Below are 15,647 nucleotides of genomic sequence, written 5' to 3'. Positions count from 1 at the left end.
GCTGGTCACACCTCAGCACTCCTCTGCCCTACCCATGTTGGGGCCCCATGGAAGCCTCCGCAGGTCTAGGAATACAGTCACCGGCTAGCATGTACCAAGCGCCTACTGTGTACCAGACGTTTCACATTCTTGAGGTATTTCCTTATGGGAAAGACCGCATTTCATTCTCACTACACCTCTGTGAGGCAGACTGGGAGAGGCTAGAAGGCTTACACAAGGTCATGGTCAGCCCACCAGAAAGAGATGAAGCTGGACCGTGAACCCAGGTTATCCTGTATTCTTGCCCTGCAGTTTGGGATGTGAATTCTGGGAACTAGTGAAGCTGAGGCCCAAACTCCTGAGTTCGCTCACTCACTCCCAGGGTCCCCTTTGGCTTCCTCCGGGGCACACAGCAGACTGGTCCCGGGGCCTCCTTGCGGCCATCTGCTCGGCCCCATCCTCTGGGATGGGCCATTGAAAGCCTCCCTAACCCGGCGCTGTTCCCTCCTCTCCTCAGGGCAAAGACTGCACCGTGCCCATCAACACCTGCATCCAGAACCCCTGTCGGCACGGGGGCACCTGCCACCTGAGCGACAGCCACAAGGACGGGTTCAGGTAACTGCACCCTGTGGGCCTCTCCTCCCTCCGTCAGAGGGCTTTCTGGGCTGACTCCTGGGGCAGGCTGAAGAGGCATAGCTGTTTCCTGAGGGCCTACTATGTGCCTACACTGTGCCAAGCCCATCGCGCGGATGAGCTCAAGGCCCTTCTCACCCTATGAGGGAGCTCCTGTGATCCCTACGATACAGATGAGAAGGTCGGGGCACCCACAGGAGCCATCCTCTGCGGTGACACGGTTAGCAAGTGCTGGTGCAGGGAGTTCAGGGAGTCTGTCTCCAGAGCCAGGAGGGCACCAGGGGAGGCTACAGCTGCTGGCAGAAGTCAGAGAAGGATGGCACGACGGCTCAGGGCCCCCCCCAGTGTGGAAATTCCAGCACTCTTCTGGGTGCTACAAACAGTAATAACAGGTGACATTGACTACATGTTCATTATGTTCTGGGCACGAGCTAGTCTGTAGTATCTTGTTTAAATCCTCATAGTGACCCTACCCACTGGAGGCTGGGGCTAGCCCCATTGGACAGATGAGGAAACTGAGGCACAGAGATGGATTTGCTCAGTCACCTATCCTGACACTCATTCCTGGGTCTTCCCACCCAAACTTGTTCCTCCTTAAGAGCTCAGGAAGAAAAGAAAATAGAAGCCACTTAGGTTTTTCCCATCCCTGTTCTAAAAGCGGGCTTTCAAGGCCTCTGCCAATCCCCAGGCCCCCTTCCTACTTCCCACCCTTCTCGATTGCTTTCAGATGCCCAGTTTTCCTGGCCCCTGGCCCTGGCAAAAGCAGACTAGTAGGAAGCGGTTCCTTTAACACCCCTATGAGTGGGTGGGAGGCAGGAGAGGAAGGGGTGCCGAGCCAAGCTGTGTGGATGTGTCAGAGCTCAGATTGCAAACGAGTATCAGAGGCATTTGCTTGGGGCTGCCATGTGGTCTACAATAGGTTCTGGGCTCCCAGTTCTCCTACCCAAGGAACCCAGCCTGCCCCTGCGTCTACCTGCCAAGCCAGCCCCATCAAACTCTGGCTCTTAAAAAGTGAAATTCAAGGCAAGGTTTGTTTTCCTGCCTGAAGTCAGCCAAACCGCCCACTCCAACCTTATCGCTGGGAGCGGGTATCGGGGGGTAGAAACCACACAGAAACTTCACGGAGATGGCCATGTGGCCCCAGCCAGGAAACACCTCCAGGGTAAGAGCCTGGCTCTGCCCACCCAGCCAAGGGATGGAGGTCTGCAAGAGAGAGGAGTGCCCCTGCAGGTGACCATGTCTCTCCTCTCTGGTTCACCATTGCAGTACACCTCCCACCCCCCAAACACGCCCTGCCCTCCTTTCTGTGGGCTCCTCCCTCTCTGGAGCTGCAGGTGAGCAGAAGGATCTTGTTTCCACCTCAGTTGCTGAGGGGATACAGAGAAACTGGAAATACTTTTCAAATTTCATTTTCAAGAAAAAGGGCCCAGACCTCCGGGATTAGGGAAATGGAGTAGAGGATTAAGGCAGTGAGGACCACATACTGGGGGCAGCACAGTTTATGGGGGGCCACCCAAGAGCAGCCCGTTCCCTCACTAGGTTAACCCCTAATAGGTTGTCAAAGTGAGGGACACTTGTCGGGGAAGCTGTGCTCCCTTTGTCCTTCCTGTGTCCGTCTGCTAAGGCTGCTGTAACGAAGTACCACACAGGGGTATCTTGGAACAACGGAAATGTATTCTCTCACGTTTCCGGAAGCCAGAAGTCCCAACTCCGGGTGTCAGCAGGGCCATGCTCTCCCTGAACCCTGTAGGGGAAAGGCCAGGATTCTTCCTCGCCCCATCCTCGCTTCTGCTGGTGGCTGGCGATTTCGGGCCTTCCTTGGCTGGCAGCTGCCCCACTGCGGTCTCTGTCGTCATTATCATGCGGCATTCAGCCTGGGTCTCTGTCTCTACCTGGCCGTGTTCTTACAAGGACGGCAGTCATATGGGACCAGGATATGGTCCCTCCCGCGGGATAACTGCATCTAAGTTATATCTGCCTCCTCATCAGATGCTTCTCCAGTCTTAGCGCATTATCTGCTCACAAAAAGAGCGAAGGCCAGCAGAGCTGGCCGGGCAGGAGACCAAGACAGGAGATAGGACCTGTCCTACATCCCCAAGCTAACTGGGTGCTCTTGGAGTCTCCTTGACAACCGCCTGCCAAGGTTTCCAGTGAGGGCAGAGGAGACTTCAGTCTCCTTCCCACCCTCTGTCCACTGCACGAGCAAAGCCGGTCCCTGGCCAGCCATCCGTATCCCAGTTTCATGCAATCCCGAGGCTCTGGGGACAGCCCGGGTAACTCATTTCAAGAAAACAGGCAATACTGTGGTTTCAGACCTTCGAAAACCTACCCTCTGTCTGGCTCTGAGGAAATCGCTTTTCATGAACACCAGAGTCCCTCACAGAAAACAAGAATCCATCATTTTGCTTTACCTCAAGAGCTCAGACTGAAGAACCCCCCCGCCCCGAGCCTCCTATAGAAGATGTGACACAGCTTTCAGGTTGTAGAGGAAAGGAAGTTAAGTGGGATTCTAGAAATCCACTTCCTATTAGTTTAGGTTAGTGCCTCAATCCCAAATCAGAGCAGTCTCTAAAACAGAGAAAGGCCTGGAATCCCGAGTCTGCAGCTGGAACAGATGTCCGTGAATGGGGTGTAAATCCCTGAGGGGGTGCTGAGCCACGGAGGAAGGAAGTCCCTGCAGCTCATTTAATTAGATACTCCTCTCCCACCTGTGCCCCTTCTCATCCGCTCAGGGTTCTCGGTCCCGGCTTAGTTTGTACCCCTAATTCTGAGATGTGACTAAAGCTGGGCAGAGGACTGCCAAGGTTTGAGGTTTTTATCCAAGAGATGTAGTGCTTCAGAGACAAGTTAGGGGAATGCTGCATGCAATCCAGTGTTTTGAGCGAAGCTCACCTGAGAACCACAGCATGGGCAGGAAAGCAGCCTCCCACCCCGTCCGCTTACACCCCAGAAGCTGGAGGGGTCCCAGAAGTAGGAGTACACACAGGGAACAGTGGCATCCCTGAGAAAGGGTAAGGAAGCCAGATGTAGAAGTATCTAGAAGTGAAGCTAGCAAACATGTTCTGAGCATTTTCTGTGTGCCAGGGTCCCACTAAGCCTTTTATTTGTGTCATCTCCTCATACCCCACAACCACCATGGGGGAAGGCTATACTCCCCCAGTCACTAGATGTGGAAACTGAGACATGGATTTAATTAATTGGCCTAAGGTCTCATAACCAGGAAGCAGCAGACCCAGAATTCATTCCCGATACTTGGCCGCAGATCCTGATCTGGCCACTGTGTCCTATTCCTGCTCGAGGTAGAAGGCCTGTCCTTGAGTAGAAAGTCACTCAGAGGGGGATGTGTGTTCTGCTGTTTCTCTGTCTACAAACCACTTCCGGAGAAGAACCAAAGGAAGACAGCTGGAGAATTTAAGCTCTCTCCAGGAAACCACTTCCACCTGGGGGCTGGGGGCATGGAGGCAGGCAGCCATCAGGGCCAGGGGATGGACTATTGCCCAGAGACACAGACTAGATGAAATGACCTTTGTGGCCCCTAAGGGTCTCCCTGCTCAGGACCCCAGGGCTTCGGGTATACAGAGTGCCGCCTGGGGCCTCCATCCAGAGATAAACCTGACTAATTATCTCCCCCCAACCCTCTTTTCTGCCCCCCCCACCCCCCCCCCCCCCTGTCACCCCCCCCCCCACCTCCCTTCCTCCTCTTCCCACACATCCCCAAAGCTGCTCCTGCCCTCTGGGCTTTGAGGGCCAGCGCTGTGAGATCAATCCAGACGACTGCGAGGACAACGACTGTGAAAACAATGCCACCTGCGTGGACGGGATCAACAACTACGTGTGTGTCTGCCCTCCTAACTACACGGGTGAGGCCCCCCGCAGCTGCGCATGGCGGTGGGCCAGGGGTCATGTGCTAAAGAATTCTCTTTTCTTAGCTTCTTTCAGGGCCCCCACCCTCTGCCCCCATGGACAGAGATGTGAATCCCCCAAACCTGGTGCTGTGCCAGGAGGGGCTTCCCAGAAGCCCTCTTGGCTTGTTGGCCCCTCCCATCCCTCCCCCGCCCCCCTCACCCACCCCACCCGGCACATCCCTAGCTCCTCCCCATTTGAATCAGGTTCCCAGGGCACTTGCAGCTGTCTGCTCCAGTGGCTGATGGCCATCCCCTGCTTTGGGAACCCCAGAGAGCCAGGGCTGGTTGAGGCCAGCGAAAGGCATTTGCTTTCCATTTCTGCTTTGTTCAGTTCTAGTCTGCTTTCTCTGGAAATTCACAGCTTCTAGACACTCTGCTAGGAGCCGGGATACAAAAATGGCCAAGACAAAGTGGCCTCTCGTAAGAAGTTCATTGTCAAGTAGAGAGAGACATGTAGAAAGAGAATACAACACCTGTAAGCCCCCGGGGAGTCGTGGGGTCACAGAGGAAGAACCTAATCCAGACAGAGAATCCAGGAAGCCTCCCACAGGTCATTCGTCAGTATCCTCATGCTACCCATCCACCCCTAAAACACAGCACCTCTATGTCCTGTATTGACAGCCCCTGATGAGAACAGTTACATAGACTAGATGATGAAGCAAAATGCCGCCCAGTGGCGGGAGCACAGCCTCCTTTGTAGGAGCAACCCAAAGTGGCATATTCAAGAATGCAACTCCATAAATTCCATGAGTTCTTTGAGGAAAAGCCTCCAGGAACGAGAGTTGGAGCGGCACTGTGTGTAGTAATAGTTCTCTTCCGTATGATTCAGAAGCAGCACGCTAGAGGCTCCGACAATTCTTGCTTGAAAGAATGCTGTTTAACTTTGTTTAACCCTGCAAGTCCCAGATGTATCTGAAATCAGAGCTTCCCTCCTACCCTACCCCAGATCTCCTTCCCAACACAGACATTGTGTGTTGCAAGAAATGTATTTTAGGAAATAGCAGCCCAAGGCAAGGATGAAAACAAGGACTGGGCATCCCAGGGACGGCAGCAGCCTGTCCTTTTGGCACCTGGCTTCACATCAGGAACGAGGTAGGAGATGAGAATACACAGACAGTGATTAGAGGCATTCTGAGGCCATGGAGAAGGAAGCCAAGTAGCCCCCAGTGCCCTTCGGGTCCCTGTGCCATATGCAGACCCCCAGCCCGTTAGCCCGGTATCCCCCAAGCGCACTCTTGGGACTGTAGTAGAGTATGCCAACGGAGACTGAGGAAACACTGCTACCCCTCAGCCCCCTGGGTCCCAGGAGCGGCTCTCTGCTGGAGAAAAGTGCAGGGAAGTCTGCTGACGGTGTCCTCCTCTATATCTTCTACCTTCCCAGAGCAGAGTTGTAGCCAAGAGTTAAGTTAGCAATAGGCAACACTTATTATGAATCTACTGTATACAGACCACTGAATTAGCTATAAGGGATACCAAGAAGTCTAAAAGTATGCTCTCAAGGGGCATCTGGTCTACCTAGAGGAGAGGAGGCATCATATAGGGTTAAATTGTTGATCCAGAAGAATCCACTTGGTACCAGAAGAGAGACAGTAAAAATCCAGCAGTTAAAAAGAGAAGACGGGGGCGCCTGGGTGGCTCAGTGGTTTAAGCCTCTGCCTTCAGCTCAGGTCATGATCTCAGGGTCCTGGGATCGAGTCCCGCATCGGGCTCTCTGCCTAACTCTCTGCCTATTTGTGATCTCTCTCTGTCAAATAAGTAAATAAAATTTTTTAAAAAGAGAGAGAGAGAAAGCAAAGCAACTCAAAATAAACTTTGGGGCAAAGGAAGGGCAGTTGGACTGAATTTATGGTGGGCAAATGAGCAGTGGTGGGGGGACTGAGGAGACATTTATTGAGGTGGCTTCTTGCTAGTGGGATACCATGGCCTGTGTCTGCAGTTAACTCAAATGCATCTCTGCCTGAGAATGGGATGCCATGGTCCTCTCTGTCCTAGAAAATGCCAGTGTCACACAGACGACTGTCTCTCTGGGTCTTCCCAGGAAGTGAGGAAAAGGAAATGTCTATAAAAAACACAGCAGCCTCTGTGATCTTGAGAGGCTGGCAAAATGAGGATAAGGTAGGGGTCAGCTTCTCCGGATCACAGCACAGAACAGACACCGGGCCTCAGACCTTCCTCTGCCCTGTCCCAGCAGCCCTCACTGCCCGTGTTCCCGCCCCCATCCCCGAAAGAAATCCCTTGGGTCACATTTTCCTCTCTTAGGTCACTCTCCACCTGGCTTGACCAGCTGGACTTAGGGGTGCCCAGAGCTCAGGGGTGCATCTGCCCCTGCCGTCACCCTGCTGTTCCATCTCATTCTGCTCCACATTCCTAGAGAACATCTCAGGTGGTGTGAGCTTTGGGGAGCTTGTGTGCAAGTGCCATCCCTGGGTATTTCTGACCCATTAGGCATTTCTCAGCATGATGGCTTTCAAAGGGAATGTATCCAGAGACCTCAACTTCAAAATTCCTTTCATAGTTTCTTCTCTGAGAAAATCCAGGGGGGCCTACTTATCTACAGCAGTGGACTTTGCTGCTAACCCACATCCACTCCTCCAAGAAGCCTCTTGAGTTTTCACAGACTTTACCCCATTGTCACACTTACATCTCTGTGTTACAGTCATCTACTAATTTGTAGGTCTACACCCCCCACCCCAGGCCATGGAGAGGACAAGACTAGGTCACGGTTGTGTCCCTAGTGCCTGTCAAGGTGTCTACCACGCGAGAGGTGCTCCGTAAATGGATGTGGAAGGAGAAATACAATTAAGCATAGACCAAGGTCAGGGGCTGGCATCCTATGGTTTCAGCTGCAGCAGCCCCTGAATGATCAAGTGAAACAGTGAAGGATGGTGCTGTGACAGTGCCCAGGGGAATACTCAAGTCCTCCCAGTATCACTGCTACGGAGACCAAAGCAGGGGTACAAGAGAAAGAATGCGCCAAGAGAGTGAATGCAGGGCACCTGCGATCCACGACCTCCTGACTAGGGGCTGGATGGATCTGACCTTCTAGCCAGGGTCTCCCAGGCACCTGACCTTTCTACCCACCCCCACAGGTGAGCTGTGCGATGAAGTGATTGACCACTGCGTGCCCGGGATGAACCTCTGTCAGCATGAGGCCAAGTGCATCTCCCTGGACAAAGGATTCAGGTAAGGCTTGGCTTTGTGTCCCCAGCAACATAGGGTCCTGGGGGCTCTGCCTCTAATGGGGCCCTCTCCATTCTCTCCCACTCCCGATCTCTCTCTCTGCCTGTTACTCATTCATTACTGTGTGCTTCTCTATGTCTCTGACTGGTCATGGTGTAATTCTTCCCGTCTCTCTCTTTGTTTCCCTATGCATGTGCCTCTGTCTGTCTCTTTGTGCTTCTCTCTGTGAGTCCGTCTCTCTGTGCAGATAGACAGACAGACAGATGGAGATTAAGATATCCCCCTCTTTCCCTTACCCTCGTCTTGCCCTCCTTCCTTGTCTTCCCACACCACACCCCAACCCCAGCATACTTTCCTCTCCGGAGCTAGTATGACCGAACAAGCCCACTGAGGAAGCTGAAGGGCATTTGCTCATCTTCCTTGTGTGCCTCCTTCGCAGCATTCTGCCCTCTGTGGCTCTGGAGAGGTTGCCAGCTTATGTGCCTGTGTACGCTGGGGGTGGGGGGGTGGACAAGAAGGGGAGAGGGGACACTGACTCAGTTCAACAGTACAGCCGTGGGTGGCGGTGTCTCTACAGTGAGCAGCAGAGCCCAGGGGAGATCGGAGAGCTCAGGAGCAATTCTAAGGGTGGAAGGAGTGTCTGTCTCAGAAGGTACCAGTTCCAGAGCCTGAGAATCAGATGACACCCCGGGAAATCACTCCCAGGCTCTTTCTCTACTTCCTCCACAACCCCTCTTCTGGAGCAAACTGTGAGATCCTTGAGTGCTGGGATCGACTGACATCAGTAGGAACATCGCAGATCTCTAGGACCAAGAACAGTCTCCCCTAAATCCTCTCCCAAAGCTGCCTTGCACACACAGTTGGCTTCCCTCATCCCCAGCAGACTCTGTCCAACACTGGAGAGGTGGTGGGAGCCTCTAGCACCAGTGAATCTGGGGGAGCATGCAAAGGCCAAAACAGCTGGCGGCACCCCAGATGAGCCTTCAGCAAAGATATTGGAAGTGACTCCACAGAGTCACCCCTAAAGATAAGGGATGTGGGTCTGGAGCTCCGTGCCTCTGCTGATGAGTCTTCAAAAAGAATCCTGACCAGACTTCCATCCAGTAGCATCTCCAGCCTCTGGAGCAAAGCTCATGCTCTGGGTCTAGGTGGCTCCAGGATCTGTCATCAGTCTGCGTGTGTCCAGCTTTCAGTCATAAGGCAGAAGAGTTCCCAGACTCTAGGGGTTTTGAGACTATAATGCTATGCTGCAAACCTTAGCACTTCATAGAAACCCAAGATTTTAGAAATTCTGAGACTAATGACAATATTAAATCACAGAATCTTAGGGACTTAGGAATTGTGCACTCTTAGACTCATAAATCTCTCCAAGACTTAAAAACTTGAGAAATCTTGTGATCCTAGAATCTAGGAATCGTGGGTTCTGGTTGTTGTCTCTCAGTGAGCCGACCCCTCTGTCCTCGGATTCTCACTGTGGAAGTGCCACGGGTATTGTGAAAAGTTTTTGATTCCTTCACTCTCAAGGCCCTTGCTGTGGACCCAGGGGAGGAAAATGTGACACAAAACCAGTGTGTAGAAAGAAGGCATTTCTGGGGCCCTCGATTCTGGCTCTGAGTGCTGCCAAGTTGCTGAGGAGGGGAGAGAAGAGCCTACTAAAGCAAAGGGAAGCCCCTACACACTTTCGGAGGTGAGCCGAGATGGGTGGGATTTGAATGAGCTGAGGGAGCGGGAGAGGGTCCCATCAGCAGCAGAAGGGTCTAGAACAGGTAGAGGTGAGGGAGGGACATGAACATATCTTGTCCGGTGTTTTCCTTTCCCGTTTTGACTACTCCAGCCTAGAGCTCATCCCCAGAGAAAATGCTAGAGGCCTCTTAGGGGCTCTTTTTTGCCGACCCCAAAAGAAGCTTCTGTCCCGCCTCCTGCCGTGCACGCACCCTCATTCAAACCGCCCTCTCTGCTCCTCTCCCCTCTGAGAGGTGCCACGTGGGCTCAGAGGTAGCTGGGCTGCCTGAGTGTAAGTAAGGGTGAGGGAAGCCTCCCAACCCCCAATCCTACTTTTCCTACTCCTGGATTTGCCTTCAACTCAGAGTTGCTCTTTAACTGAAGGACGAGGCCAAGGGGAGGAAGAGATGCGTAAAACAGTCTTGAGCCCAAACCAGAGCAGGCTGCACCGACAAGCAGAGCGCTCTGGGTGTGCCTACGAGGGGCAACCATGGTGGCCAGGCATCTGAGCTGTGAAGACTAGTAGAAGACCCAGAGCTGGAGAGCAGATCGGGGGCATTCCTCAAACTCAGAGGACGCCGACTTGACAGAGCACAGTGAGCATGAGAACTGGTCGGAAGTGGCCCATCGGGGTACAGGTCTGGGGTCGGGGTGTGAGGGACTTGGGGCCAGAGACAGGATCCTCTGGTACTGGTCCCTAGAAACCTCACTCTACTGTAGCCAAGGCCCCTTGAGTTCTAGCGGGAATATAGAATACAGAATAGGAAGAATATAGAACATAGAAGGAAATCAGTCTAATTCTTAGTATCTTGAGATGATGTAGTTAGGCACAGTGTCTCCCAGCATCTTGAAGAGGGCTATAGCCAGCTCAGTAATGTGGATTGTATTAAAATGCATTTAAATCAAACACCCCTTCTCCCAGTGCAGCGTGTCCTAATCTTAGTGCCCCTCCCCTCCCCTCCTCTCTGCTCTCCCTCCTCTCCTCTCCTCACCTATATCCCAAGGCATGCTGCAGAGACAGTAATAAGAGACATGCAGCCAATGCAGTGTTGGCCCAACTTTGAAGATGTTTATCCTTGATTTCCTCGTGTGATGCTCTAGTGAGGATGCAACAGAACAGATAAAACCATATACCTATCTGTGATAGAAACACTGAAATCGTAACTTACCAAACCTGGAAGATAGTGAAGCACACTGCGCATGAACCGAGGCAGTCAGAATGACAGAAGCACGTCACAATGATTGCCGTGCGCGGAGGACTTCGCCTGCAGCAGGCACGCTGGCCTGTCTCCTACCACTCTCCGGCTATAAAAACAACTCTCCACTTGCTAGGCTGGGGTCAGGTGCCGCCAGCTGAAGCAAGCCGTCCATGCAGTCACACGCAGAAACACTGGGGCTGCAAGTCAGTCCAGACCTGACTGGCTTATTAGCTACATCGGGAGACTCCTGATGTTCCTGGGACCAAGGAGATCACTTGGTTATACCCCCTTGTCCAGAATCAAAAAGTTCTATACATAACAAAATCATCTAAGCCTTATTACACTTGAGAAGAAAGGCAAGGGGGAAACACGGGAGCACATTAGGGAATGCACGTTATGCCCCCCAGATGCTCCTCTGAGCAGATGAAGAAGTGGTGGGCAGATCCTTGCTGTGGGAAGCCAGGTGCAGGAACCCGCAGCAGTCGCATCCCAGGGACGCTTGTGCGGCGTGCTGATTCCAGGCCCCACCCAGCCGCCCTGATCAGAAACTGCACTGTAACAGGAGCCCCGGGGCTTTGTTGGAGCAGCATGGGTGTGAAGAGGGCTATAGCATTGCCAGGAAGAAGGACAGGCACACACTCGCCCCCAGACCTGCTGTCTGCTAGGGCGCACGGCCTCCGAGTCCTCATGGAGACCTCCTCGGCCACCTTGACTCCATGCCTCCCAGGCTGGACCTTACCCTGCAAGGACTGAGCGGCCGCTGCTGTCTCAGAGGGGCTCGTGCAGCTTGAGTTGTGCTGCAGGTACTTCTAGACAAACGCCTCCAGGGGCCTGGCTTCACCTTAGCAGGTATACTGAGCCCGTGCCCCACCCCCACCAAGAAGCTTGCCCAGTTGGTCTCTTTAAAAACCTAGGCGGAGTGAGGGCTCTGACATCAAAGTTTGCATTTTCTGGGGTAGCAGGAGGCCACATATTTGAAATTTACCCTGCAGATCAGTAAAGGTGAACAGGTCAGATCGTAGCTGATTCCAGTTTCTGAATGCAGGCTCAGCAGATCCTCAGGCGCTGGAACTTGTCCTCCTCCGGCGACACCCCAGACACGGAGTCTTAGCTAGCCACGAATCCATGGCACACGCCGTGCTCTGCCAAGCGAGCCCAGCAATGCCGAGATGCATCTGTGATTCCACTCCATCCACTCCTACAGGAGGAGGAGCAGGGAGAGGAGGAGGGAGGACCATCCCTTTGTCCTGTGGCTTCTCGGGTCTGGCTGCTCTGTCCCAGGTGTATTCAGAGGTCTTGCTTCCCTGGCCACCTTGGCCACCCGGCCCACCTTCCTCCTCTGATCTGGGTGGGCTGTGGTTACTGTTTATACTCAGCCCAGTGGAATTCAGCTGGTGGGCCCACAGCAGTACGTGGGCTCCAGGCCTGCAGGAGGCAGAAGGGCCAGGAAGTGTTGGTGTTTGCGTGTGCCTGTGTGTGTGCCTCTGCCCCTGTGAGCAATGCAGTCCCTTCAGGGTCTGTTTTGTGCTGGGACTCTGGCCAGTGTCACCCAGAGAGAGGAGCCCAGGGCTGCGTGCTCCAGGTGCACACTCCAGGGGGCCCCGTGTGCAGCTGGGTGCCCCTGGGCCAGCAGGTGCTGGGGCTGCAGCACCCATCCTTCTCCCTGAGTGCCGCCACCAGCTCTTAAAAACAGGAGCTCCCGCATGACATAAGCAGACATCAGCTTGTGGGAACCCAGAGCCCACAGACGGCTGGTGCAGCCGATCGTGGGCTGGGCTTCAGGGAGCCCTTGAGAAATGAGAGGGACTTAGGAATGTGGGTACCCAGAGAAGACAGGAGGCCCCCTGGAAGCCACCCTGGCCCACAAAACAGCCTTGCTCTGCTGCATTCCAGGTGCGAATGTCTCCCCGGCTACAGTGGGAAGCTCTGCGAGGTGGACAACGATGACTGTGTGGCCCACAGGTGCCGCCACGGGGCCCAGTGCGTGGATGCGGTCAACGGCTACACGTGCATCTGCCCCCAGGGCTTCAGGTATGGCAGGGGGCCCCTCAGGAAGGAGCCCTCAGGCTGGGGGATGGGCAGGCTAAGGCAGGCAGAATGAAGACCCACTCCTAGACAGCGCTAGCCCTGGGCCTCCTGGGTGTCCTTGGAAGGTCAGCCCTTCCATGTCTGAGAGCAGATGCTGTTAAGCCCATGTAATAGACAGGAGAGCCACCAGGGCAACTGTGTGGGAGTTGGACTTAAGATGCAGCTCAAGTGATGTCAAGCTTGGGCGTGATTCCTTCCAACGGAAGATGCTACCGTCTTGGAGCTCAGCTTACACGGTGGGGTAGTCAGATGGCCACATGGGCGGTGGTCTTTTTAGGCTAGAGAACAAAAGCATTATTGTACCCTAATGGCAGAAAAATGGAGGTAAATGGAAAAGCTTGGGGTTAATCACTGGAATCAGTGAAGTAGGAAGAGAAAGAGGGAATGGGAGGCACTGGCGGGTGGTCAGGAGAGGTCCTTGGGGTGTGTGGATGGAGACGCTGGGTACCCGCCCTAGCGCCCACACTGACTGGAAGGGAAAGGTGCAGGGGGCGCTGGAGGGGCACCAGGGACCAGACTTAAGGTTGGGGGGGTGGGGATCAGTTTGGGGAAAGTTCTGTATACATGAGTACTTGCCGCACGGCATAAACACAACCATGCAAATGACCCTTGGTCACAGACTCTGAGAAGGAATCATGAAGAAGTCTGGTTTTTCCAAAGCTTGATTGAGACCATCTACATGAGGCTTGTGAAAATAGACATTCCTGAGCCCCATCCCAGAGCTACTAATTTAGAATTGCAGGGGGGAGAGCTGGGGTGGGGGGTGGGGAGAGGAAGGGGCTGGGAATCTGCACTTTCTTTTAATGTCTTTAAATTCCGGTGAGATACATATAATGTAAAATTATCCGCCTTAACCATTTTTAAGTGTGCAGCTCTGTAGCATCAAGTAAGCCAACCATCATCCGTCTCCAGAACTTTTTTTAATCTTGCAAAACTGAAACTCTACATGCATTAAACACTAACTGCCCACTCCCCCTCCCTACGGCCCCTGGTAACCACCATTCTACTTTCTGACCCCATAAATCTGACCACTCTAAGTACCTCATGTAAGTGGAACCTGTAGTATTTGCATTTTTGTGACTGCTTTATTTCACATCCTCAAGGTTCATCCACCTTGTAACAGGTGTCAGAATGTCCTTTCTTAAGGCTGAATAATATTCCGTTGTCTGTATGTGCCACCTTTGTTTGGCCAGTCCTCTGTTGGTGGGTGAGAATCTGTGCTTTTGACAAATTTATGCCAGAAGATTCTGATGACACTGAAATTTGGGGACCAGCACTCTCCAACCCCGTTATTGTAAAAATGGGGAAATGGGGGCTTAGAGAAGGAAAAGGACTTTTCCCAGTTAGTGGGAGGGCTGGAACAAGCCCCAGTTCCCATCTTTCTTTCCTCTCTCTGTTAGTGGCCCTCTGGGCAAAATAACTCTGATTGTCTCCTCTCACTGTCCTCCGCTCATTCCTCCTCCATCTTCTCGCCCCTCCTCCCAGCGGGCTCCTCTGTGAGCAGCCCCCACCCATGGTCCTGCTTCAGACCAGTCCCTGTGACCAGTACGAGTGCCAGAATGGGGCCCAGTGCATCGTGGTACAGCAGGAGCCGACCTGTCGCTGCCCCCCGGGCTTCGCCGGCCCGAGGTGCGAGAAGCTCATCACCGTCAACTTTGTGGGCAAAGACTCCTACGTGGAACTGGCCTCCGCCAAGGTCCGGCCCCAGGCCAACATCTCCCTGCAGGTGCGCCTCTCCCCAGCATGCCCCCAGGCTCCGTCGGACCATTCTGAGAACCACGGCTGTTCTTAGGACAACTCCTGACTGGCTGTCACCGCAAATGACAGCCCCCATTCCCAGCCACATCCATTCATTTACCTAGAAAATAGTCCCTCAAATATTCTGTGTCAGACACTGTGCTGGCAATGGGGATTTGACGGTGGGCAAGGCAGACAGAGCCCCTTGTCCAGAGAAAGATGACAAACAGGGCCGGTGCCAGCCCCGGGTGTTGCGGGAGCTCTAGGGGTTCGCCTAGAGAAGGCTAGAAGGATGAGGGGATGCCCTTTTCACCTGAGGGATCAGCATGGACAAAGGCCCAGAGGCACCAACACTCAGGGCATTTTTTAGGGAATGGAAAAACATTTAGTAGGAGCCAAATTCTTTTCCAGCTAACTTCTTTCAAGTTCCTTACCTGTGGACCCGAGCACATTTATTCCAAAATGCATCTCTGGGTGACCTAAATGCTTCTGGGAGGGGTGGAACAGGGATAGAATGGGGTTGGGAAGCAGCAGGCCCCTGCCTAGCAGCTTGCTGGGGAAGAAGAACCCCAGAGACACAGCAAAGGGATGCAGACCAGCTAGTGGCCCCCGCCACGTGGCACTAACTAGGGCCCTGCTCTCCTTTTGCTTATGGCTGCACTGGCCCAGCTTTAAGCTTATGGCAAAAATATTTATTCAACACAGATCTGTTGAGTGCCTTTGTGTCCAGGCCCCTGGCAGGTGCGTGGGGCTGCAGAAACACACAGCGTTCAGACTGCCTTGGCTTTTGGAGCACCCAGTGCAGCCGGCAGGCCTCTGAGATGAGGGTTGACCCTGGGCACTCACAAGGAGGCGGCTCTGGCTACCGTCCGCCTCTCCTGCATTCTCCTCCTTGCCCTCCTGCCTTCCCCTCTCTGTCCCACGGACCCAGGCACCTGAATGTTGGGTCCCGGTTAGCCCGCACCACAGACATCCAGAGGTCCCATCAGACCATCTGCTCCGTTTCCAGTCCTTCAGGCTGCACTTGTGCTAGGTGGTGGGAGCAGACAGGCTGGTCAGAGGATCCCATCCCTGCAGCACAGTGCCCTCTGGGCAGCAGCCTCTGAAACCAGGGCCTCTCAGCCCTGGCACCACTAGAATCACCTGTAGAACTCCTACAATTATCTTTGCCTGGGCCCTGCCCCCCAGAGATTCATCTGGAGTT

The 15,647-nt window shown here is 53.7% G+C and overlaps 1 protein-coding gene across 2 annotated transcripts in view; it reads left to right on the top strand.

Annotated features, from left to right (window-relative positions):
* Positions 1-15,647, top strand: part of SLIT3 (slit guidance ligand 3) — a 589,038-nt gene that overhangs the window by 556,267 nt on the left and 17,124 nt on the right. For both annotated transcript variants that reach the window (XM_059417324.1, XM_059417323.1), the window contains exons 27-31: positions 497-594; positions 4,333-4,472; positions 7,607-7,700; positions 12,512-12,649; positions 14,192-14,432. In XM_059417324.1, the coding sequence (XP_059273307.1) occupies positions 497-594; positions 4,333-4,472; positions 7,607-7,700; positions 12,512-12,649; positions 14,192-14,432 (711 nt within the window). The remainder of the gene's footprint in view (positions 1-496; positions 595-4,332; positions 4,473-7,606; positions 7,701-12,511; positions 12,650-14,191; positions 14,433-15,647) is intronic.

Source organism: Mustela nigripes, chromosome 12 (genome assembly GCF_022355385.1).
Source record: "Mustela nigripes isolate SB6536 chromosome 12, MUSNIG.SB6536, whole genome shotgun sequence".
NCBI lineage: Eukaryota > Metazoa > Chordata > Mammalia > Carnivora > Mustelidae > Mustela > Mustela nigripes.
The sequence above is the reverse complement of the archived record's forward strand: the minus strand, read 5'-3'. Positions and strand labels throughout refer to the sequence as shown.